The sequence below is a fragment of the Fringilla coelebs genome, assembly GCF_963513975.1.
Source record: "Fringilla coelebs genome assembly, chromosome: 1".
Taxonomy (NCBI): Eukaryota; Metazoa; Chordata; class Aves; order Passeriformes; family Fringillidae; genus Fringilla; species Fringilla coelebs.
This window is the reverse complement of record NC_140028.1, coordinates 30,188,529-30,215,571: the sequence shown is the minus strand read 5'-3', so window position 1 is coordinate 30,215,571 and position 27,043 is coordinate 30,188,529. Positions and strand designations below refer to the sequence as shown.

Genomic DNA, 27,043 nt, shown 5'->3' with positions numbered 1-27,043 from the left:
AAGAAATAACAGTGTAACTAAGAGTTCCAGCAGACACCATATTCCTTCATTTCTTCTCAGTCTGAGTAATGATTTGAATTGCACCACCAACGGTAGAAAACTCCTAATTCCATAGTTTTCAAACAAACACAGATAGTATTTGTACTCAACTTTTTAAAATCAAGTTTCAAAAAAAGTAGGAGAGGGGAGAAGAAAACAGAACCACTTTTTAATACAATGTGGTACTACAAAAGGGATAGTCAAGAAGAACACAGCAAGCACCAGATTCTCCTCCAAAACTGTAGTTTTTGGAGGGAAAAAAATCTTTCCGATTTTATGATTGGGAAAAGCAAGGGAGAGAGCTCTGTTTTGCCTATAAGAGGATGAGGTAAGTTGACTGCTATATATTAATCCTTAAATTTTTATTAACTTTCAAAAACTTTACTTCAGGTTTTAATTGTCCAGAGTTATTTTTTATCATAATTTTAAAACTGCAAGTACCCCTAAGGAATGACCAGAAAGCAAAGCAAATTTCTGCTGTTTCAATCAAAAGAGGAACATCCATACACTCTCCTCAGCACAGTAAAGAAATATGGTTTTATTTTAAAATGCAAACCAAACAAAAGTCATCAGCCAAAAAGGTTGGAAGAAGCTGAAATGAGGCATTTAACCATCCCGTGATGAGGAGCAGTAACTGTCTGGCAAAGCATCACTCCAACTTCACTCCAGATATTAAGATTTTTTGGTGGATTTTAGATTTTATTATCAAAGCCTAATAGTATTTTGAAAAATCCTCCTCATGAAAGTCCTGAGTCCTTCTTTTTGTTCATACTTCAGGATTAGGCTTGAAGGAGCACAGAACTCCAGTCTCACTGCTAACTTGAAGGTAAAATCTCGAAGTGCCTGCTGCACACGTGTGCTGGAAGTCTCAAAGTCCCAGCATACCTGTGAGTGTACTGAACTGAACCCTTTGGAGGAGAGCATCCTCTCCCCTGTGGAACATCTCAGACAGCATGATCTACTCCATAAGCCTTCTTTGCAGCTTGGACAAGACAATCTGACAGTATTGAAAATCTTAGTTGTAAACCAGTGAACTTAGAGCTGCTCTTGCCACTCCATTTGAAATCAGCTAAGCTATAAGCACTGGAATATGAAGAATATCCTACTTAGTTATCAATTTAGACCTAAATAAACTACAATAACACTAATAAAAAGCCTCTAGGAAATCCCATTTAGATAGCTACATCAACTGGATATTCAACTGCCCTCAAAAGGCTGAAAACACCAAAGGTAACACTGGAATAGAAACTTGGATGGATGTTGCTTTCTTACACACACATATTACAACTGATATTTTTTTCACAGAATTGTTTGGGCTGGAAGGGACTGTAAAGGTCACTTAGTCCTAATGCCCCCTGCCATGGGCAGGGACATCTGCCACTGGACCTGGTTGCTCAGAGCCCCATCCAACCTCGCCTTGAACACTTCAGGGATGGGGCATCCACAGCTTCCTATTCCAGTGCTTCACCACCCCCACCATTCTTCCTTTTGTCCAACCTAGACCCACCCTCTTCCAGTTTAAAACCATTGCCTCCATCACCACAGGCCCTACTAATCATGACTCAGAGAGACTTTTTACTTTATCTTAAAAGGACACAGAAAGGTCTTCCTAGAGCCTTCTCTTCTCCAGGCTGGACAGCCCCAACTCTCTCAGCCTGTCTTCTCCACAGCAGCGGTGCTCCAGCCCTGCAATCATTTTTGTGGCCTCCTCTGGTCTTCCTCCATCTTTCATATACTGAGGACCCCAATAACTGGATGGAGTAGCAAAGGGTATTCATCAGTTTTGAAGTCCACAATTTACCTGAAAGACACGCTTGCTAGGGTAAATGCAAAAGTCTCTGGCTGAAATTCAGGGCCTTATGTCAGTCCAAGTCAGCCTAGATGGCCCCAGTGACTGTCTCCAGCCTAAAAATCACTAGTCTAAGCTTCAGTTACATGTTATGCTTTCAACAATACAAATACCATGCAAGCCATAAAACCTTCTGGCAGATAACTCCTAAAGAAAAAAATGTAAGAACTGTACTGCTTCACTGACTTCCACCTAGGAAGAACTGTAACTAATTAAGAAAGAGGCTACTGCACAAAAATACCTACAGGGTTATTTTGAAATTCATGTAATGCAGGAATAAATTATTTTCACTGAAGAGTATCTTCATTTTGTCCAAGTTACAGTTCCTGTTTACCAACCTTTCTTATCCTAAAAAGAAAAAATATGGAGAGTACTAAACTTCAGTTTTACCAATAACAGGATTATTCATATTTAGTAGTATTGTCCAAAGGGAAGCAAACACAGTTATAGGAAGTTATAAGGGTTGTCATACTTGGCAAAGACCACTGGAAGATTTTGCCTGGCTACAGACGCAAATGTTAAGCCAACTTCCCATAGTGATATCATACATTTTTAAAAAGTGCTTAAAATCATATTTTGATTGCAGATTAGGAAAGGATTACACTTCAATTTTAAAAACTACAAAAATTTTATCATACACTACTGGATATAAATTTATCTTCATTAACAACCTTCCATCAAGGTCCATATTTTGGTACTCACTGCAATGCTGACTGATGAATACAGCATATTCCAAACCTAGTTTAATTTTTGCACACAGAACAACTTCTAATTAAAAATATCTCAGCTGTGCAGAGAACACATGATATGCTTGAATGTATATATTTGTATATATATTGCCCTCATAATAATGAACAATGTAATACTGTGAACTAAACACTTTTTTAAAAGAGAACCAAATACATGTAGTACTAAACCAGTAAAATACCATGCTGAAAACTACCTTTTGTCTCTCACAATAACACTTTTCAAGAAGGATCATGTATATCTCAAAAGAAAAAAAAAAGATCACAAGAATAGGATTTGGGTGCTGTGCCTAATATTCAACAAGTTTTCCTGAACTGTACTTTGAGTATCAAAACTTCTCTGTTGCCTAGAAATCCCCATTGATAAAGCTATTTGCAGCTTTTTCTCTATTTGAAGATGGGATGTGTGCTTCTTAACCTTATCATTGAGATGCAGTAGACAAACTGTCCTTCAACTCATGAAAGAGCATAATTATTCAGAATATTTTGTAAACATATTTAACATACCAGTGCCTTACTACATGCTACTAAACTCAAGTGTAGCAGTACTGTTCACAAAACAAATATAAATTTTTTCAATTAACAGACTGATCTCATATGTCATACAACAAATATTGTGCTATCAGAGTAAAAGCAAATTAAGGTGATTTTTTTTTAGTCAATTATGGCTATCCCTACCCATTATCAGAAAAGTCAAAGGTTTACACTATTGTGTTTGAGTCTGGGTGTTTTGGTATTATAAACAGTGACACACATCACCAAAATTTAAAAACATACTTTTTTTTTTCCTGTGACTTTATGTAACTGAGCATGTGCTTAGGAGGAATAGCATAAAACATTAGAGGACATCTGGGGAAGGTCAGCCCAGCTGTATCACAAAAATTAATAATCTGTTACTTCTAGATCCTTTTTTGAAACTTTTTCATCAATCAGGTGCCCATTTAAAACCACAAAGTCATATTGCTAACACACTATAATGCTACCCAAACCACCAAGGCTTACCCAACAAGTCTTATAAATGTACAATCTGCTGCACTGGTTGACTCAATACCAGCTTCTTTGTGTTTGTAGTAAAAGGAAGGTTTTCCATTTTTCTTCACATTTTGACTGGATACACAGCAAAAAAAACTGCAAAACAAGACTTTCATAGAGAATTTCAAATGCAGCTTTGAAAATATGCTGTTGACTAGCCAGGTGGATCATTTACTGAACAACGCTGAGCTAAGATTTTATTTCATAACACAAAATAGCACAGAATTTGGTGACAATAAAGCAGCTTGTTTTTCTTGAAATTAAATAACTTCTATATAGAATTTAAAACATGAAGTGTTTATCTATATATTTCTTTCAAGGATAACTTCACAGCAAACAAACACACCATTAGCATCTAAATCACAGAAAGTGGGTGAACCTACTGCAATGGATTATGTCAAAAAGAAAATCTAACCAGATGAGCACACACAGTCCTGAGAACAGCCCATGCTGTTCTGAGCCCAGTATCTGCCTCTCTCCATTTATCACCATCCTGCTCTTCCAGGCACTGGGGGACAGAATGCTGTTTCAATAGTCATAATAGGAGAATAACTGGGCTCTCCCACAGCAGCAGGGGATGCAAATACCCTGTTGATAACAGTAACCACTAGAAAGGATTTCAATTCCTATTTAACTGTCATATTATGGTTACATGCATCTCCTTCCAGGTATCTAACATGCAGTCAATCAAGGCCAGGCAGCTGTCATGCACCTCCTTTTCTCCATGACACTGGCAGTCCCAAGAGAGTTTAATTTTGGGCGTTTCACTCTGCCAGCCAGTCACCAAGGCCATATCCCCTACCACTCATGGACCCCCAGCAATGCCAAAGCAACCAACTCACCAACCCAGAGCTAACTGAGGGAGCAAGTTGCAGAGACAACTCCTCCAGAGCTGTGATCTTCATCTTCCTCAAGTCAACCAAGGACTAAGGGCCCAGGGCCTTCCCACATGAATTTGTGTCCCTGAGTACATGGCTGTGATAGGCAGCAGTGACAGTGTTAAGTCCTCCAAAGGGCAGCATGCATCATTCCTCTGGTGTCCAACATTAAAGTCCTTACTTCCTTTCAGAGAGAGTTGCTCCAACACCCAACACCGTGTGAGTTTTACAAAATCCTGTCATGCAAGCACTTCTGTCACATGCAAAGCAGGTCATCTGACAGACCCAGCTGTGCCTTCAGCTGGGAGAAACCCAGGTCAGAACAGACAAGTTCTGGTGCCTCAGCAAGAGCATTCACAAGACAGAACTGCTCCTTCACAGAGGTCAAAAGAAGGACAAACAGGTTGATTCCTACTGTAATACAAACCAGCATTTCAAGCAGATCCAGCTGTGACACAACCCTTATTTAGCACGAACCTGAAAGCACCAGGACGTGTTCACAGCACAAGCACACATAACCCAAGTTTCTCAAACACAGAATTACAAACTGGCAAAGCAAATTGAGAGAAACTTCCAGGAAAAGACTACTCATTCCAGATCCCACAAACCCCACAGCTGGCATGTCCCTCTCTCAGTTAGTGAGCAGTTTCCAGTACCTGAATGCTGGCCAGAAGATAATCCACCAAAAACAGTGACCTCTGCACTCAGCATGTAGCTGTTATATTTGTAATCAAACAAAGAATGTTATTTATTAGTTATTTATTAGCACTAGCAAAGCACTTCAGTCACATAAAGATTACAGGTATACTAAGAAATATTACATTATGAAAATTACAAGTGAAAATTGCACCAAATGTTAATTAACATTTTTGCTCTCAAATAACTGCAATTTCACTAAAGTCACCTTCTAAATGCTAACTTAGGTGGGAAGATAGAGAGAAATATTTCCCATCAATTATTAGATGAAAATAATTTTTTTTTTATTATTTGATTTCAAAACATCCAGTGTCACATATTATTTTAACCTGAGGATGCCCAGATACTGCACAAGCAAGACAACTACACATTCTTTATAAAGATATCCATGTAGCTTTCAGAAGTGTAATACATTCCTTTTAAATTGTCACTTTTGTGTTTTCGTTTTTAATTTCTCCCCTAAAACATAAACAGATGAAACAGCTTTTTATATGACCTATGAAAATATTTTTTCCTTTTTTTTCTTAATGAATACTGATATTTGATTTTTTAAATAGTGACATTTAAATACACAGACACCTTCCTCAAATTTACTAATCCTTTCAGCAAAGAAGCCGTGGCTAAGTTAATTTAAAAACATGCATGTGCCTAGAAGAATAATTTCTAATCTCTCTCTTTCAGAAATTAGATATTATAATGTACTGATATCAATCCAATCCCTTCTAGCTGAACTTTAGACAAAATCAGTTACGTTTCTTCTTAACAGATGCTTTCCCTTCAAACACGGTATTCAAGGAATTAAACAGGAAATCCCTCAACGTGCTGCTTTTGCGGCGACATCTGGAAACGAGGAGTGCCCTCTGCTGTGCCGGGCGGGGATGTTCAGCCGGCCCCCGGAGCAGCAGCTCTGCCTGGCGGGGACCAGCCAGGGGCTGCAGATCCCTCCTTCTGAGCAAGGACAACTTTCTGCTCGTGGAACCAGTCCCTGACACGCACCTGATGCTTGCACCCTGCTATTCTCACATGAAAACGTCCCAACAGAGCAGCTCCATCACACTGTGACACACAGAGCAGATTGGCAGCGAAGTTCACTTAATGACAGCCTGTTTCTACCTAAAGGGACACTTGACAAACTTCACCACTCACATTTGAAACATTTTTAGACTACTTAGCTCACAGTGAAGAAAAAAAATGTCCATTTATTCTTAATTAGTGAGTTTATTCTTACATTTTCTTCAATGTACATCTTCTTCAACTTTGGTAACTGAGCTAACAACACAGCTCAAAAAACATTTCTCTACCTGTATCAAAAATCATCTCATCCCTCCTAAAGACAAGGTTTCCTGTTTTACTAGGCAAGCAGCTTTAAACCATTAACGAAGGTAACACTTAAAGCATTTGGTCCTAAAAAATTTCATTAAGCAATTCCATAGAGAAAAAAAAAAGAACTTTAAACCTGTCTTTTTTTTCTTTGTTGTTTATAATGCAAAACTTAAATATAAAAGTGCAGAAGGCAAATGCAGCAAGAAGTGAGTTGCCTGCTGTAGACAAATATCATGTGGGTTTATCAGGATATTTGGCTTACCAAGTCGCTACCTTTTCAACAGTTTTAATCAACATTTAGGTGCCTTGTCTGTAAGTTTCACTATTAACAAAACAATAACAACAGAACTGTAAACTGAAGGTGAAAGCTAAAGCACAAACCTGAACCCCTATAAAATTACCAACACAGCAGAGACACCAGCAGGCAGCTCTGAGGTAAGGGCAGCAGCACACATTGCTGCAAAAAAAACCTTAAAGAGCTACATAGGAAAAATACCATCCCTGTGCTTTTTGAATCATCTGAAGACAAAACCATGTCAACATGCCCATTTATCAAGTTTATTTATATATGCCTAAACTAAGCCACCACCAACCAAATATCAGCCAGTTCATCCAGTTTCAAAATTGAAGGAACAGCTGACATAAGAATCCTATACAGGAACTATTATCAAGCCTCCTCCCAAAAGAAAGAGAAACACAAAGAATCCAAACACCAGCTCTAGCTCCTACAGGATGAAGCACAGCAAAAGACAGGCAGCACTTGTCAGCTGAGATAAAGAACACAAGTTTCCTCAGACTTCAGCTCAGGTAAGGGATGAACAAGACCACATTCCTCATTCTTCAAAGAGCAGGTCCTGCAGTTGCTGGGACCACAGGAAGGGACTGCAAGTAGAGCCACCACAGCCTCTCCCAAGGGAAGTGTGTGCTTCTCTTAGAAGGATCTTATCAGAAGGTCTTCTAAATATTTGAGTTTCACCATCAGCATTCACTGCATCCTACCATAAGTATTACCCAGCTTTACCAAAGTAGCATCAGGGTTGCTCCCATCTATGGAAAGTTTATTTACCAAATAACACTTTCTAGCAATCAAGTATCAGTTAAAAGTGGTGATAATGGGATTTCAAGAAAGCTACACTAAATGCACAGATTACACTGCAGTGTAATTTCCCTCTTGTTTCATGCCACCTTCCACTGCTAATTCATTCTCACCAAAACCCTCTCCCTCTTCAGTAAACTATTCAAAGAGCAATCTGTTAATTCAAGATTAATAAACATTAGTCACACTCAGACTCACTGAGCACTACCTGGGCTGAGAACAGCATGAAAGTAGAATCATGATAATCTTCACCTCATTATTATGCTTTCAACATCACTAGGCACTGCAAAGCAAGCTACTTTCCTTCCTCTGGTTCAACTGAAAAAGTAGCTCAGCAAAGTGTACAGAAATTCGGAGTTGTGGTCCAGATATTAATTTGAAAACCCTACTGACTTCTACTTTGACTTCTACTAATGCATTATTTCTATTTGTGTATGCAATTCACATGTTGTGAATAAAATGTAACATTTGAGTTAGTTAAGAAGCTTTAAAGGTTTGATAACAATACAGATAGAAAGAGATTACGTAGATAGAAAATAATGTTTCCAGCTACTCACTTCAGCAGAAAAAGGGGAAAAAATTAAAATCCCCAAAGTACCACTCAGTACCTGCTACAGCTACATCAAGTGATTCTGTTCCTAAACTCTTCTGTTGGACACCACCTGAGCCCCTGGGTTAGGCAAACCTTTGATCTTAGCACAGCCAGCCTTGCAAATGTGGATCTTCAATGGAAAACAGAATGTTTCAGATTAGGCAGTAATTTGGGATATCAGGTCTTGGATCCAGTGATAGGCATTTCCAGTTCTACTCCTGCAATACCAAACAAATCCTGTCATAATAATTCACAGCCTTAATCTCCATATCCTATTGAGCACACTTCAGGTAGTCTCAGATACAGGTGTAGTCAAATAGAACTGAAAAAAGTTACAAAAAGATGAATGTCACGGATAAACACCAGCATGGAATCACTTCCACCTGAGGAATAAACAGAGATCAGGGGTTTCGAGTTTGGAAGAGATATTCTAGAATATGTCAGTACACACACAGAGCTATCTTCTGTTTCCCTACCTGTCTGCTAATGGGCACTGTCACAATCTGTGGGAAAAATCAGCATGACAAAACTCAATGCATTGCTAGAGAAAGTGATGGCTATTCACAAAATCTCTACATTTATTTTATGACTCACTCTCTCCCAAGTTCCATCCACTCACATTCCCATACCCCTGGATTCCCAACAAGCATGGGGGAAAACCCATTTGGGTACAACACCAAGGAGGAAGGCTGCCAACTATCAAGGCCTCACCACACCTCTGACATTATTCCTGTTTGGTAATGGTGAACTAGATTTTGGACAAATCTTTTACACCCTTCAGGAGTCAACAGCTGCTGACAGGGCAGTCCTTTGCTCCAGAATTCTACTTACTGCAGCCTCAATAAATAGCAGACTGCTGCTCATCATCTCCCTTTCTATGACTGGTTCATGGTGGAGTCACAGGAAAACAAATGGCATGTAAGATATGGGACACAATCCTGTAACCCTCCTTGTGCACTTCAGGAGCAGGGTCTGCTCCTGATGAATCACTCATGCTGCAGCTTACCAGAGTGCAGGCCTTGCCAAGCACACCATCCTAATTTTGCAGCCAAGGACAGCTTCCCAGAGAACTGTGGGTTTTCACAATAACATCCAGCATCCTTTCAACCCTTGTCCTGATGTTTCTTATGCTGGCTTCACACACATACAATTCTACAGATGTTTCATTCATAAAAGCCTTTATATTCATCCTAAAAGACTCTGGAATACTGGTTTAACAGGTCTGTGATCTGGCACAATAAAATCATTAAGAGATTTTCCACATCCTTCCTGCCAGCTTGTAAAAAGCCTGAACACAGCTTCGCCCATGCAGGAGTACCTTGCGTTCTACACAACCAAAACTGTTTGTATGCTTCCTACATTACATTTTTGTAAGAGCATCTTAAAAAGAAATATGAGCTGTCCACGTTTCTGCAGGCTACTTATTATGCAGGGTGAAGTGGTGAGAAGAGAGAATCAGAGTTGTTAGGGTTGGAAAGGACCTCTGGACATCATCCAGGCCAGCCCTCCTGCCAAGGCAGGGTCACCTGGAGCAGGTGACACTGGAATGTGTGGGTTTCTGGGCTTTGAGTGTCTCCAGAGAGGGAGACTCCACAACCTCCCCGGGCAGCCTGGTACAGTGCTCTGCCAGCCTCTGCAAAAAAGTTCTTCCTCGTGTTGAGATGAAACTCCTTGTACTTTAGTTTATGGCCACTGCTCCCTACACTAGTGGTGTCGCTAGGCACCAGTGAAAACACTCTGGCACCATCTTGCTGTCACCTGCCTTTGAGGTATTTATATTCATTGAGGAGATCCCCTCTCCGCCTTGTCTTCTCCAGACTGAACAGGCCCAGCTCCCGCAGCCTTCCCTCGTAAGAGAGATGCTCCAGACGTCCCCTCATCTTTCTAGCCCTCCGCTGCTCCCTCTCCAGCAGCTCCTCGTCTCTTTGGTACCGCCGAGACCAGAACCGGACACAGCGCTCCACATGTGGCCGCATTAGGGCCGAGGACGCTGCCCCGGCTCGATCCCCTCGCGCCCTCACCTGCCGGGGACCGGAGCCCGCGGTGCCGCTGCCCGGGCGCTGCTCCGTTCGCTGCGGGGGAGTCTCGGCGGCTCCCGGCGCGGCCCCGCTCGCCCTGCGGACCGCGGGCAGCAGCACCCGCCATGGCCGGGCCGCGCGGCCCCACAGCGCCGCCGCCATCACTGACCGGGGGCGGGGCCTCCGCCGCGCGCGCAGGCGCAGCGCGGGGGGCTGAGGCGGGCGGCGCCATGTTGGGTGAGGGACGGCGGCGCCGCGCCGCCCCGCGGTGACAGCGGGAGCGGGGCACGGAGCTGAAGCCGTGCCGGGGAACGGGTGGGCTGGACACCCGGGGGAGTTTCTTCACGGAAAAGGTAATTGCGTACTGCAGTGCCCAGGGAGGAGGTGGAGCCACCGTCCCTGGGAGTTCAACACCTGGCCCCGCACAGGACACCCCAAGAGTCACACCATGCGCCTGAGAGCATTGTCCAAACACCCCTTGAATTCTGTGAAGCTTGGTGTGACCACTTCCCTGGGGAGCCTGTTCCACTGCCCAAACACCCTCTGCGTGAAAAACCTTCTTGTAATACCCAGCCTGAACACTCCCTGGCACAACCTTCTGCCGTCCCCTCTGGAGCCCCACTTAGTGCCATGGTCTAGCTGACAAGGCAAGGTGCTCTTTGGGCATAGGCTGGACTCCCTGCTCTCAGAGGTATTTTCCAGCCTAATTGATTCTGTCATTACTACACCAGCCCTGAAAGCATAGCTTCAGTACTCACAGCAGCTCCAAAGCTACCTGCACACAAGGAAAGGAAGCTGTGGGCAGACGAAGATGCAAAAAAAGCTCTTGGAGTGTAATTATGTGTTACAATAAAAGGACTGTCATGTGGCCTTAAAAAAAAAGCTTTCCTTCAGAAAACAGAAAGCTCATCTCTGGACTAGATGACCTTTCTCTTTGTCCGTTAAATAAATAAAAGACCCATCCAATAAGGATCATGTTTCAGAAGAACCTGCCCTACATGGTACTGACCCAAAAGAGGAAGAGCTCCGTTCTCTCTATATCATTCAATTCTCTGTTCCTTTGTTAAGTTGGAGCTGTCAGAGGCTGAGGGAACATGTCAACCTGTTTTCTGAACTTCACGATGTAACCAGGGCAGTTTAATTTTATGTAGTGGCAGAGCACTGGAACAGGCTGTCAAAGAAGGTCCTGGATTCTCACTCTCTGGAGACATTCAAAACCCACTTGGGCACAGTTCTGTACGACCTGCTCCAGAGGTAAGCCTGCCTCAACAGGGAGTTTGGACTAGATGAACTCCAGAGGTCCCTTACAACCCTAACAATGCTGAGATTTGTAATTTTATGTAAGCCACTAGAAGGCAACCTAGGCTCAGTCTTCTCTAGAAGCTCAGCCATGCAGAGTCCCAGCAGTACTGTAGTATGTATCAGCACTGCTTTGAACCAAACTTAAAGGACTGCTTCAGTCCTTTAAGTCAGTAAATTTCATTTCCTTACTTATTTACATTATCCTCCATGTTCACAGGACAATACATTCCTCAGACACACTTTTATTGAGCTTCTCACATTGTAATTAAGCACACATTCTACATCTGACATGCTAGCAAGGTTGTCAGGAGCCAACTTTTTTTCCTCCAGACACCTGTGGCAGTTGAAGTTTTCACACAAATGTAGCAAAACTTGTTTCCAGTTCTAAGCAGGGTGATAAAATGTTCTAACCATGTGGCAGAAACACATAAAACACAAGAAATTTGAGGAGTACAGCAGACAAAACAAGATGTAGGAGGACACATCTTTTAGGAGAGCTACGCTGAGCGATGACACTGTGCACCTCTCAAAACAGACTTCTGGGGTTGGGAGCAGGGGCGTTGGCTTAAATACATTAAAAAAGAGAAAGATGGTGTAGCAGATGTTTTCAGGGCTCAGCCTACAAGAGAAACAACATTAGGCTATAGGAGCAAATCTCTTGATGACTACAAAAGAACCACTTCTGGGGTCAGGCTTATTCTTCTATTCCATGCTTTGTTAGTGTGAATATGACACCACCACGTGTGAATGAATCTATTTGTGACTGGTCCAATGCTCAGAAGAGTGTTATCTTACCACAGTGACATCCTGTACAGAAAACAAGACTGAAAATGCTATGGTGACTGAACCAAACCAGCACTATGAGGCATCCTGCTTCCACCTGCATTGGTCAGAAGTTTCTGAGATGGACAATGCACAGACAGATGGGTAAGTTTTACGTCTTCTATCACCTATCCACACCTACGGGATGAGGAATATGTTCAAAAGACAGTACATTCCTACTCATGTGTGATCCTGCTATAACTTGTGTAAAGCCTGCTGAAACTGAAGTCCTTTCTTTAGCTGGGAGTGATCCTTCCTCCTTGTCCAGTCTCCTAGTCCAGTGTCCCTTGCAGGCAACACTCAACTGAAACAATCACAAGGGAGCAAAGTAACAAGCTTCAGTTTGGCAGCAGCAGTAGATTCATAAGGATTAAGTTGAGCAGTAATTACAGATTGAAAAGAAAATATGTATCCACAATATCTGTACAATATAATTAACTTCTCAAAAGAGTTTTTTTTTCATTGCTATATTTTAAAGGTTGTCTTCAAATTACAGGTAAGTCCTTTAAATGCTTGAAAGGCATAGAAATTCCCCTTCCCACACAAAACCCCAAACAATGTATTTTAGTTTCAAAAATATTTTGAACCCACAAACAAGCTTGGTATCAGTTAATTGGGTAAAATAACTACGTGCTAAATAAAAGCACATCTGGTGGAAAGAGCGCAGAGAATGTTACAAGTGTGCTTGGTTGTTCCTTGCAGCATCTGGCAGTGGGTAGTAGGACAGAGGCAGAAATCTCAGTGGGTCTCTTCCTCTGTCTGTTCTGCAATAGTTTCTGTGGCACTGGCATTGGCAGCAGAGTTGAGAACTTCTCCAAAGTCTCCTCCAGCAGGTTTGCTTCCTCCAACTTTAGACTAGAACACAGAGAGTGACCCAACAAAGCACAGTAGTTAGCTGGCATGCCAAACATGCTTAACTGTACAAAACCAGTACGTCTGGTTTAATAACTCTTCAACAAAGTAGCTTTTCCAGGTCTAGGAGACCTCCACAATATTCTTGAAACAAATCTGTACATATCTGGCAGGAAATACTCACCAGCAGATTCACACTGTAATCTCCCTTTGATTTTAAGATAAACGAAGCAGCCCTTATTCCAGGGCTGATTCCAGAGTCCAAAGGTTGACACACCCTCAGTTACAAGTGGATAAAGGTATGAAGCCTTTCAAACCAAGAAATCTTTAAGAGATTCAGACTTAAAACTCGCTACTTTATTTCTCAAGAAAGAACTTTGGACGGTTTGGAGTCTCAAGAGCAAGTCCTGAGATCTTCAAGAGGAGCAGAGCAATGATGTTACTTTCTCCATGTAACATGTTTGCCTTTTCACTTCCCTCCGCATCCCTGTGGGACTGCAGGGGTGTTAACATCAATTAATTGCAAGAGAAGAAGGCCCAGTTCCCCTTGTTGCATGCATCTCATCCAGCCCAGTGTGCCCAGGAGAAGTCAAATCTGGTTCTGATTACACAGATTAGCTATTTTTGAAGTGAGTTTTTACCTGGAGAAGTTATTAATGGTTGTTTCTGGCACTTGCAGCTTTCAGGAGCGAAGTTAAAATTAATGTGCAAATGTGTATTGTCTTTTATGCCAGAAATGAGAGATGTATCCCAAAGTATTGTCCTGCGTAGGATACATATAGTCCCTAGAAAGGCATGAAATAAAAGCCTAGACAATTCTGGATACCTAGCATTAGCTATTAATTATTTTGCATACCTAATGCTAGCTGTTTGTGCAAGTTAGCTGGCTATTAGTTCTTCTAAAGGCATCCTCCTGTATGAGGTGCAGGCAGCCCATTACTTTATTTGCAAATCATTAGGCAGAGAAACCGTTTCCACAGGACTTAAAAAGATGTTCATCCAAGTACCTCTTCTACAGTTTACCAGTAACTAAAAAATAGGCTGCCCAAAAAGACTTCCAGTCTTTTCTCCACAACCACAACTGCACAATCAATAATGTGTTTTGGAAATTCTTACCTTGAAGTTTTCAACTTTTTCCTCAAAGGATTTGAAAGTAGGAGAATTTCTACGAAAATAAAAAAAAAGGATCCACAGAATTAAAACCACATCTAGTTAACCTATAAACATCACAAACCAAGCAGACAATTCCTTTTTCCCAAGAGTAACAAGAGATTTGTTTGGGGCTCTTTCCCTGTTTTAAAGATAGCCTAAAAATTGTTTACATCTGGATCCTCCCAAGTACTACAAAACTTACATTCAAACATACTCAAATTGCAGGCTCACTTTCAACCTTAGCAACTAAACATTGCCTGGTCCAGTGATAGGATCCTTCCTATCAACATGGAAGGGAGAACTAGCAAGTATTTTAGGTTTAATTTATTATTCCCAGTCATTTCAAACACATTCCTGGCTTAAAGTATTTGTTCAGAAAATCTTACTCATCACTTCTGGTTAGCCTAATACATTATTACTGAAGAGAGCTCATCAGGTTTTTTTTTACTTTTTACAGAAAAACTAGTTCAGTTTACTTTGCTACATGTTCAATAAATAAAACATGGTTCACAGTGGCATTTTCTGCTAACATGTTACATTTAAGTGAGACTCCTCCTTGCCTTTAAGTGCCAAAGGCAACTGTAATTACAAACAGTAAGTTCTGCATACAAAAAGCAGGACAGCTTGGGATTTCCAGCGCTGAGGGCTGGTGTATAATTCATTAGGGTCAGAAGAGTGGCTTAATGCTCCAAGTAGCTGTCACTGCCACGTGCAAATTTGTGCAACACTTCTTCTGTCTATGTGGGATTGAAAATGCTTGCCTTCACTGGACCAGGACTAAGGATTACTCAAAAATGTATTATATGAATATTGAAGACAAGGGTGTTTTTCAAAAGAAGCCTACAGCTTCCCTTCTTTGCTTGGCATTTGTGTAGGTCATCCACACTTAGCTGCACTCTTTTCCCTTCGGGGAGCAAGCAGTGACATATGTGTCAAACCAGACTCTCTGAGGGACACAGTGCCAAGCAAGTGGAGAAAAAGGCAAGCACCCCAGATCACCAAGAGACTTTTTGTGAAACCACAAGGGCTTTTTTACCCACTTTCATTTTCAAAAGCATATGCCAAGCTGCTGCCTTTTAAACTTGGAATCACTTAGTAACATTACACTCTAACAGACAGGGAAAAGCTGTTACAGTTTTCCAAACAGTAGGGAAATGTCACTTTCCAGATGTTTGGTAACCACCTCCGTTAACCAGAAATAAAATAAATTTTATCCTATATGTTAGTACAGGAAATCCATTACAAAGCTGGGTGGGTTTTTTGGTTTTCTATAAAACAATGTTAGTTGACTTAAGTTCAATTTAACTTGATTCCGCACATGAAAATAAATAAACCAAACAGCTGGATAATGCATACATTACCTCATAATAGGCATACTAATTGAATGTTGTATGGAGCGTATACTAAATGCCAGCATTAAGAGAAAAGAAAGCGACAAGTTAGTTTAAGTATTACATTGAGAAGAAATTGGCTTAGAGAGCTGACTTCTGTAAACTATCTTTGGTAAACAGCCAAACAGTCTTACACAGTCTTAGTAACTGCTTGGGTTTGCTTTCTTAAATTGCTTAGCCATGCACACAGACACACACACAAGTACAGAGCAAAAGCTGCAGCAACCTTTTTCTCTTTTAGAAAGATTCAGGTGCCATGCTTATTAGTACTTGTTTTGATTAGCTGCAATACTCTGTCTGCTCCTTAAGTTTCTCAAGCAACAGAAGTCATGCTGCATTTACAGTTTTGGCAAATAGCAAGTAGCAAACACTTGAGAGTCTTATAAATCAGCTAATCTTCCTACTGAAAAAATTATCTCTACATCCAGAAGGCTTCCATTTACATTCAGTACAAGTTTTTTACACTCATTGATACAATTATCTACTCATCAATCAACAAAAGCAGTCACATTAGTCAATATTCAAGGTCAGATCTATGCTGGGAGCAGGATAAAGTCCTGAGTTCTGAAATTCATGGAGGATTTCCATAACCTGCCCAGTGTTGTTATAAAGTTACTCTGTTTGTCTAGCAAGAAAACACATCTACTCCTAGAAGGTAATTGGATATAGATGAAGGAGCTCCTGAATAGCCTCAACACCACTACCACACATATAATTTAGTTCCATACAGGAAATACCTGTTTACTGCAGATACAAATAAGCCTTATATGTTAAATAATTCTTACCAAATACCACAACAGTAACTTAGAATTATTACGAATTATGATCTCAGGTTTTCTTAATTATATATGGAATGTTGAAATTTGTCTGGGCTTGATGCCTTTCAAGAGAATACTCTCCAGGCAGTTGCTGGGGAAGGAGAGGAGGGAAGGGAAACAACTCTCATAAAATGTACCTCCAAACTTACAATTAGCATCTCAGCACAATAAATGGAAGATACATTCACAGAAGAAAAAAAGTTCAACGTTTATTGCAGAAAAAGTTTTAAGAGATCCTTTATGAGGGCTCATCAGTAAAATGCCATGACAGAAAAAAGGTTGGGATCCCTGAAGGCAGATGCACAACTATGGGCTGATTTGTAGTTACAGCATACTGGGAATCAGATACACAAGGCCAGATCCTTTCCTGACACTTCAGTAATTCACAGCTATGTTTCATCTATTTCCCCAAGCCCGTTTCTCCTGTGTTTCATTATTATGGATGGTCTGGCTTCCACAGGCTTTTCCAGATCACAGACAAGCTGACTGTGTTCTGGACTGTAATATATATCCTTCACTGTGATGTGGATTACTACAAATTCTGGGCTTGCTACATGGCAGGTTTTATTACAGAGCTACACTGACACTAACAAATTTCAGTCAATGCTCAGCCAATTCCCCTCATGCTGCAACAAGTTTCTCCCTGCAGGAAGTTTAAGGCTAAAGAGGATTAAATACTTATATTTACAAACTGTAGAACTGCTCACACTGAAAAACAACAACCTATAGTGTATTGCAAATGTTTTAACAGGTGTCTACAAAAGTTTAGTTTCATCTCAGACATCATTTAATAGAACTATTCATGTATTCTTGAAGAATTTACTTGCTGCTGGACAATACACTTCTGTATACCCTCAGTATCCAGTTTGCAAAAAAACCACCATAAGATATTACATAGTTTTATCATACAATGATCTGGTTTGCAGGAGAACTGAATTAGATAAATGCAGCTGATTTTTTTTAACATAAACCACCTATTCTTCAGGTAATGCAAAAGGCACAATTAAGCCTTGAACAGCTTTATGAAGAAGAGAACTTGTATTTCTTTCCCAAATGACAGAATGCCACACTAAAGCACTCACTCAACTAGGCCATCAACTTGGGCAGTTTTAAAGACAAGCCATCTTTGCAATGCTGAAAAGCAAACCCCTAGCTTAAAAAAAGATAATGAATAAAAAAGACACAGTAAGCTGCTCTCCAGTCTTCCATGCATTCTATTAAAGCTTTCTTATCCTCTACACAGTAACTTTTTTAAAGCTACTCCATTGCCTCACATTTTGAAAAGGCACAAGGAGGTATGCCAGACTCCCAGCCTAGAAAACACAGCTCAACATACACAGTAGCTAGTTACTTTGTAGCTAAATTTCCAGCTGATATGGTATTTAGGAATCCATGATCATAGATCAGACTTCTAAATCAAGCAAAGAAAGTTATTCTGTAATCTCAGAGCAAGGCAAAGATGGACTTTGCTCCATTAAAGGGATGCAATGCAAGAAGGGCCAAGTGCAAAGTCATAACTGCTCAGAAGCTACATCTTGGTACTACTACTTTGCACAGAATACTAATGTTGCCTACAGAAGGAAGGTTAGCTTATCAAAACTTCAATGAATTCTTATAAAGGGAATAAAGATATTAAGAGAAACCTAAGATGGAACAGAGTTCATTTTCATCATAACAAAGGGCAGAGAAAACAAATACAAAAAGGAAGCAAAAATGCACTGACAATGCACAACCAGTCCTCCCTTCCTCTCCATTTCAGTAGTTTCCAAAATCACAGCTCCAGCAGCTGCCTTGTTCCCTTTTGCAACTCCCTATTAAATCACTTCGCAGCACCTGAATAAAGTGCTGAATAAACACCTGTGGTGTTTGCTGCATGGAATATGTAGAAATAGTCCAACATGGAAAAAATCACACCACTATAGCTGAGAAGTCCCTCAACCAAAACAATACAAGGGACAGTGAAGCCACAATGAAGCCCATGCAAGAGTTTAAGAACAAAAATGAACCTGCATATTCAGTTCAAGTATCGGGCCCATTGACTCTCACTTCCAGGAAAGAATTTAGGCATCTAAACCTTTCTGAAGCTCAGACCTGCCCTCAAGTAGTCATACAACCCTTGGACCTGAATTCACTGACTGAATTCCAAATGAATTTGGTTCTCATGAAAAACATCTTCTTTTTCAAGTGCAACTAAGATCTTCAACAGCACTAATTCTTCTCACTTTTGTTTTCGAAACACAGCTACCCCTGAATTTATAACAATACCTTGCATTTCCCTCACCACGATTCTCCCTGAGAAGCACACCAACAGTGCAGACTTCTCTGATACTGTTACATTCTCTCCCAGTGGCCCAGTTTCTGACAGAGTACTCAACACTCACAGAGCCACTAACTGGAGTAATTAAGACACTCCTAAGGTATTCCTGAAGTAGAAGACAGCTCTAAGTCTGTGCTTGTCCTTGTCCAGTGAAATAGCCCAATACTAATTGGGGAACACCACAGCCTTAAGGTAGAAAAGTGACTCCTGTTAAGTGAGCAGCTGAGCTCTGCATCCAATAGGAAGAGAAGTCTTCCAGATTCCCACGGTCTCACTGATGCTGAACAGGACATATTTGAGACTGGCTGTTATTCTTATACCTGATCAAACTGAGCTGACTTCAGAGCCTGAGTTCTCATAGCATCCTGTGCCTCTGCCCATCTCCTCTCCTGGGACAACAGCTCTCAGTTAGTACTCTAGGAGCCAAATCCCAACATCTTTATAGAGATCCTACTGCTGTCTTTAGCTCCTTAGTGGGGGAGTGCAGAAAAGATTAAGTCAGACTCAGATAGATGGGCTGAGAGGCAATGGACAGAAGTTGTTACACAGGAATTTTAACTGCTGAAAACACTGAGTATTTGTTTAGCTCAAAGGTAATGTAGATGAAGTAACTAAAATACTGGCATTGCTAAAGTAATCAACTCAAGGACTGTTTCACTGGACAAACTATGAAAAAAGAATGTATAAACCATTTTACATTTAGACTCTAGTAATTTAGTTAGAATCACAATGCTAAACAGCCATTGTAATAGACACAAAAAGGGGAAAATCTACTCTGCCACAGCACAAACACTGTACAGACAAAGAAGGAGGAATCCTGCATGCCATTGACCTCAACACCATATTCTGTCTCCTGATAAAAAACCTTGCAGCATCATTTTAGTGGGCTTCTTTCTAACAAGGAAGAGAGACTAATTATTATGTATACTCAAGATTTCATGTTTTGAGATAGATACCAGGTAAACATGAAGAAACATCTTCCCTGACATTAAAAGGGCTTCAGTTTTACTAACACTGAAGAAAAGAAGAAATTACCTTTTACAGAGAAAACTTAAATCAAAAACTTTAATGGACACAGTCTGACTACATGCTTAGTTTGAGAAGCAATGCTTCTGCCCACCTTACCTAAAGGAATGTGAAAATGCCTGTAGTCTGCACAATGCCAGAGTAAGCATTAAAGAGAGAAATGAACTTCTGATAAATCTGAAGAAAAATCTGTAACTGTGTAGCTGTACTCAAAGCATTTTCTCACTAGACTTCAAAAAGCAAGAAGTTAATGGCAGCACTTTAAAATGGCTGATTTTATTACACTGCTGCCAAAGCAGCAATATTCTGTGAGAATGTGTGAATTTTTATTTGCCCAATAACTGAAAAATAAGTTTAACAACAAGAAATTACCTGTGGAGATGAATAATTGCATAGGTTCCAGTATTAAGAATTACATAATCAAGGAACTGTAAGCCAAGTATCTGATTGTATTGCATCCAGCAGGATTTTTGTAAGCAGCTCAAAATACTTCTAAAAATGATTTGGCAGACTTACCTAATGTGTATGAAGGGTTGTGTCATTTGGCACAAAGTCAAAATATGTTGCATGCCAACAATAGTTAAGAATTAAAAAGTGCCAATAGTCTCTTAAAAATGTAATAAAATCAAGCCACTTCTATGAGGCAGAACAGCTTAGAAAGAAATAAAACAGACCTGGCAGGAATCAACACACAAAACAAAAACAAACAAACAAAAACCCCAACAAAAACCAACAACAACAAAAAAAAGAGCAAAACAACAAAATACTAACAGTTAAAGATATCAGTTGTTTAAATATAATATTCCACAAGCTGAGAAAGAGAGCAGAAATGACAGTGCTATGTGTACCCCACAGAAGCTGGCAGACAGTGCCACCTGCAATCACACCAGAAAAGTAAGAGCAGCAGTGGAGGTGGTAGCACACATTGCTTCTCTTGCCTACATAAAACACATACCACAGAACTCCTCAGCACCAGTGAGGACATACAAGCAGATTCTGCAGCAAGTCTCTTACCTCCCCTAAAACAGTTGCTGAAGGCTCTGGATAGATTAGCTTTTAGAAGCACTAGGTATGTTAACAGCATAAATTTATTGCAGTGATCACCCGCTTAAACAAAAAATGCAATTACTTGGGCAAAGGTAAATAAACCTACCTGACATCTTCAAATTTCTTGGTTATGACTGAACCAACAGAAGAAAAAGCAGCAGAAGCCTTCTGACCAGCCTGAGACAGGGTTTCTGATGTTCTCTTGTATCTGTGTTCAAAAAAAAATTAGTTTTTAGTTTTTTTAATGAACACATAAAGCAATTTTTAGTGTGTGTCTATTTGTATTAAATGCAGAGGTACACTTCAGCTTTGGGGCCAAATGGAGAACCTGCTTATGACATTTTTTTGAGCCTTTGCAGTCCCTTCTGGCTACAGCATCTCTGCCAGCTCTGACCAGATGCAGTTCACCAATAAGCACCTACTACCCCAGCCCTAGAACAGATGCTATCTGCTATCATAGGATTTATTAAAATACAAAATAAACTCACACGGAAAACACCTCAATCAAGAAAAAAAAATCAAAAACTAGAAAAGAAAACAAAACACAAATAAACAAAACTATGCACGCACACTGAAAAAGGTCTATTTTTTGTGGCAAGTGTCTAAATTCTTGTACCGCACAGTTCTGTTAATAAAATTCACCATAAAAAGTTTGAGGTACGTCTTGTGACATTCTGTGGTTATTAACTGCAGAAGGCAGCTTGCTCTAGACCTTAAGCTAACAATTGTGTTTGGCAAGAAAACAGTAACTGTGACTTCATACTCTTCCTGCATAGGCTCAGTTTACAACAATTTTTCAGTGGGGAGAAGAAGAGTATTCTGTTGGACTCAGGACACCTTGGTATCTCAGATGTATCAGACATAAAAAAGTATGTTAGAATAGCCCATATTTTGGTCAATCATTCTTTTTTTGCATGAGATATGTCTTGCAGTATTCTTCTTTTTAAAAAGTCTATGTTGATTTACCCAGAGAAGTATTAATACAACTTAACTTCGTGTTATATATACTTATTTCACAAGGACATAGTGTTTAGACATGACACAAGATCTAAACAGTGTTCACTTCAACAGTCTAAACAATCATCATGAGCTGCTACATACGCTGTGGTTGATGTAACATCTTGCCAGCTTTTGGTAATGTTCTGCTTTAGTTCCTGTAGTGAGTTAATTCCCAGCTTTCTCTTGATTTCTGCTAGATGCTTCTCTTTGGCAGCTAGCACTTGTGAGAGCGTCTGGATTTCCTCTTCCACCTGTGGCACCAGAGTTGTTAACAAGTGGTTAATAGTTAACAAGGAATATACGCAGCCACTTAACTATGTATTTCTTTAAAGCATCTATTAGACATCCGTAATGGGAGGGCAGAGGTTTTTAACATTGCCTCACAGTCATTCCTAAATGGGAATTCCCACTATAAAAGGGAAATATAACAAACAGACTCTACAAGAGCTACTGAGAAAGTACTCTACCTCCAGCTAGCTCTGTTACTGGAATATGTACAAGGAAGTTGGTAACTAAAAGACTACATAGTTAGAAATGTATGATGTGTAAAGGTTGAAGATTAGTCAAACCCAGGACAATTGCCAAGCCTGTATTCTACTTTCACGTCAGAACATATACCAATGTGTGACCAGTATCAGGAAGCTGACAAATTTTGTCTCCTTGCTTCAACAGAAAAGTCCTTATGTGTCTTAAGCCAGCACCTGTAGACTGGATCCAGCCACAGGAGTGCCTTCCCCAGAGCAGGTGTGGAAGTGGTGGCAGACTGAGCAGTCACACAACACAGCACCTGGTTTGTAACTAGAAAACTATATTGTTTGTGTGCTTCCTTCTTTACTCAGATGGTCACTTAAGCCTCTTCTGGAAACATGACCAGAGATGTCAGCACAGTTCTACAATGTCACTCTGTAAGCTTTATAGAAGTAACAGAGGCAGTAAGGCCATACGTATAAATGCAAGGACATCCCTCCTATCCTACTTCCTCATCCAGACAAGATCACCCCAGTTTAGAGCAGCAGGTTGCCCACTCATTTAAGCTCCTTACAGGAGTACAGCTCCTTACAGTATCTTCAAGGCAACTCTGTTTTGGATATCTGTCTGAAATCCAGTACGACATATCCTAGCAGGATCAGCCCGCTCTCACTATCTTTGGCATGAAATGATACTCAGGACTGCCAAATACAAGAATGTATTAAATGTGCTTAATTTAAAGCTAACATTTATTTGCTAACCTTAGGCTTAAGTTAGTGTCTTTCATAAGGGTCCTAAAGTCCCATAGAGCTACTAAAGAAAAAAGACTGGCTGCTTAATAAAGCTTGACTTTGGCATGTATCAGGCTTAAATATTTGCCTGTCTGTTCTTCAAAGAATGCTACTTTTTCTCACCCTTAAAAATATTCTGTTATGGACAAGAACAGTAACATGGCTAGACATTAGCAATACAGTGCCTACACAGATGCTACTACAAAGCATTCTTCATGAAAGAAACAGCTTTAGCTACTCCACACCAGTTGAGACAATACTTGGGTTTTAGCTTCCAACCATGTTCTCTTTGCTGATTTACCCCCTTCTCACTCAAGGAAAAAAAAAAAGGATTAGGTATTTATGTATCTTAGTTTAAAATCTGTATATTCAGCACTTCCAGCTTAATTACCCATCACTAGAAGTGGCTGTTCTTTTCTCCTTAACACCCTTCCTTCCTATCTGTATCCTGCAATACACAGGAGTGCCAGCTTTAGACATTCACAGAATAACTATGCAAAGCATTAAATGTATGTTCAAAGATAACATTATCCCATATTTTCATTATCAAAACAAGTTTAAGAGCTATTTTCAAAAGAATTACCTTGGCAAGCTCTTTTCTTAGCACATCCCGTTCTTCTTCTGAGAGTGTTTCTGCCATGCTGACTGTAGCAGCAGCATCCTCTCCAACCTCAGGTATAGAGTCACTCCTCAGCAGCCCTTGAGATTAATAAAAAGCATTAAAAGTCAGATTATAACAAGCCTGCCAAACAGCAGCTAACATTAGCACATAGCTCTTTTGTCCCAGTGCACAAAAAAAACTGATGAGAAGACACCAAGTCATGCTCCCCAACTACAGGAAGGAAACCAATATATTTCATTCTATCAAGCTGTATTAAAGCTCAATATAATGGCAACTGCTGCTATAATAGGAGACTGGAAACCTCTTGAGGACAAGTGAGTGAGAACAACACAGAGAAACCAAGATGCAAAATGCTACATCCCAACCAGTGTTTCCTACACAACCCTGCCCAGGAGCCTGTGCACACTCTGGTCTCTCATTCATCTGGCACAGAAACTCTGGAACTGCTGGAGATGCTCATGACCAATGCAGAGGCTCCCGCCCTTACTACTCTCTGGATCAGATTATAAAGTGCACACTGGGTGCAGCCACAAGCAAGGTTAACAACCATGGAGAAAACTACTGCACTGCAAGTATGAACTCTGTATCCTGCTTGATCTCTCTGTCCCTAGTAACTGGGACCACAGTGGAGAGAAGGTTGCAGGTATCATGGAATTGGAAATAAGCTGCTGGTTTGCACCTGGACCTTAAAGACAGAGACAGAGCTTGGGGACAAAAGGCTGTTGCTTCAAAGCAGGAGAGTATGGAGAAGGGACTGATAAGAACGTGCATCCATTCAAACTGCTGCTTCTTCCAAATCCAGAAACCAAAACTCTGCCTAATTTTCCTACATAAACCATAAACATCCCCATGGTCTTCCTCAACTTTTGCTTTCACAGCTTCAGGGCAAGGAAGGAGGATGATATTATTTGTATTACTACAATGCAATAACTGTAATGATTAGTTTTTTTACCCCTTAGTACTTGCAGTAAGACCATTTTAAACACCTTTTATGCAACAAAATTTCCACCAAAAGATTTCCCATTTTGAGTCTTTGTAGCTGACACTTAAACATAAAGTTTGCCAAAATCAAGGAATTCTGTTCTAATTACAGAGAGACCAGTTTGCAGGGAGACTGCATGTTGGAATGGTTGAGGATCCCCAGAATTCTCTATTCAAGACGTAAAAAAGCCTTACAGATAACAAAAAAAAAAAAAAAAAAAAAAAAAAAAAAAAAGCCAAATAAAAATCTTAAAATACAAGAGGAAAGAGATCAGGATTGTCTGTTAATAAGGACCGAGGAAGAGTGTGCGTATGTATACATATATGCGTGTGTGTCTATATACATATATACATGTGTGTGTGCATATATACATAAATATATAATTGATCTAAGTTGAAGAGGCATTAATTACATTTCCTATTAATCACTATAGAAATTAACCATCCAGCCAAATTCCATTCTCATTTCAGCAGCTTCTGATGGCACTCCATACCATCCTTTGGGAATCAGAAACTCATTAATCACCGCTATGATTTTGCTGTGAGGTTTCATATCAAACAGCTACATCACAATCAACTGAAAAATCAGGGGGAAAAAAGATTCTGTGAGTCTCTAATTAGTTGTATGCATTTTATGAAACACGCTCCTAGCAGCTGTCAAGCCAAAAAATGAAGAAACCTTGTTCTTGGATCAAATTACTGAACTCAAGTAAAACTCAATTCCACAAATTCTTTCCAAAATGGTATGTTGTCTACCTGTATCTGTGTCTAGAACACTTGCCCTCTAGAAGCACACTGCTACTTGGACAGGACTTTTGTCTTACTACCAAGTGCACTGAGAAGGAAGCCTACAGGAAGAAAATGAAACCTAAGTTTGCATTTATTCATGAGATCTGTGGCACGTTTTCCCAGAGATTTACTTGTGTCTTCTACACAAATATAATGTAGGTCCTGTGGGTTTCCCAATACACTATTTTGTGTCAAAAATCTAGGGCAGTGAGAACTTCAAAATCTAATGCCCAAACCAAAGCACAGCACTATGGCACCTAAAACAAAGGATTATGTCTCACAATCAGATAACTTCTGTTTTATGCATCAACATATTTCCTTAACAGTTAAGAATGCCACACCTTTTTGTTAAATTGCTATTTAACCTATTAATTACATAAACCTACCCTGAAGGAAAACAATTTGAACTGCATTTATCCTCCACACCCTACACCCCCTCAATATGTTCTACTGTGACTCCTGACCTCGCTCTCACCTGCAGCCTTTCAAGGACCACCTGCTTGCCATCACAAAATCATTTCAGAAAGTTTGCAAGTACCAAAACCACCCTGACTCCAAGAGCATTAGCACAACCAGCTGAAAGTCTGTTCAATCTGATTATGAGGAGTCATCTGGATTAAATCACCAAAAATAGATCAAGTGAATCAACCAGTAAGAAAACATGCCAGATTGTCTCCTGCAGAAACAGCTTCCATTTGGGGAATGTAGCTTCTCCTTGGAAAACTAATTTTTAAGACTGTCCTGCTTCTTGCCTACCAAATAGAATTTAAGGCACAATGCTAAGAAGCAAGGGAATGATCTCTCCTCTTCTTCACTTTCCTAGAGTTGTTGGGGAAACAGGAAATCACCGCTATTCAGAGTCCTCCATACCTCACACCCTGCACAACTGACCATGCCTTCCTCTTCTTGCCTTTGGAGCCCCTGCCATTTATTACTTTTTTGAGCTTCACATGAAGCACACTGACACCTTCCCATCAATCTTCGCTCTGGCACCTCTGCTCGCCCTCCTATCACTGCTCACAACTCTGTTCCCTTTGCTCCCATTCTTCAGTTCACAGGACACAGGGATCATCTGTGCTATGCGCTAGGCTGCGCTGGGCCGTCTGACCAAGGAGCAGTTTCCTACACAGCTAACAACCCACAGACCTCCACAATGGTGTGCCTACAATCCAAATGTATCCCATAAACTATGGCTGACAGCCAGTAAGATCCTGGCTTTGAAAAAACTTCATAAGGAAATGTGCACAGCCCACCTTAGATCTTTCTATGGGATGAGAAACCAGGAAATCAGCAATCAGCCAACAGATGGAAATGTTTTGGCTCAAACTACTACTAAGAGAGCATTTCTCACTTGTGGTCTTTTTTGCCGACAGAACTGTTGCTATTACTATTTTTTA

At 40.4% G+C, this 27,043-nt stretch overlaps 1 protein-coding gene across 5 annotated transcripts in view; it reads right to left on the bottom strand.

The window, feature by feature from the left end:
• The window catches only part of LOC311160542 (tumor protein D52-like), a gene marked incomplete at its 5' end in the record, with an annotated part of 123,690 nt that overhangs the window by 71,069 nt on the left and 25,578 nt on the right, over nucleotides 1-27,043 (bottom strand). For 2 of the 5 annotated variants that reach the window (XM_084217410.1, XM_084217411.1), the window contains 5 exons: nucleotides 11,837-13,248; nucleotides 14,362-14,410; nucleotides 21,103-21,204; nucleotides 22,098-22,246; nucleotides 23,838-23,953. In XM_084217410.1, the coding sequence (XP_084073536.1) occupies nucleotides 13,132-13,248; nucleotides 14,362-14,410; nucleotides 21,103-21,204; nucleotides 22,098-22,246; nucleotides 23,838-23,953 (533 nt within the window). In that variant the 3' untranslated portion in view covers nucleotides 11,837-13,131. Of the gene's footprint in view, nucleotides 1-11,836; nucleotides 13,249-14,361; nucleotides 14,411-15,758; nucleotides 15,801-20,048; nucleotides 20,076-21,102; nucleotides 21,205-22,097; nucleotides 22,247-23,837; nucleotides 23,954-27,043 lie in introns of those variants that run through there. The other 3 variants (XM_084217408.1, XM_084217409.1, XM_084217412.1) reach the window with 3 other exon arrangements.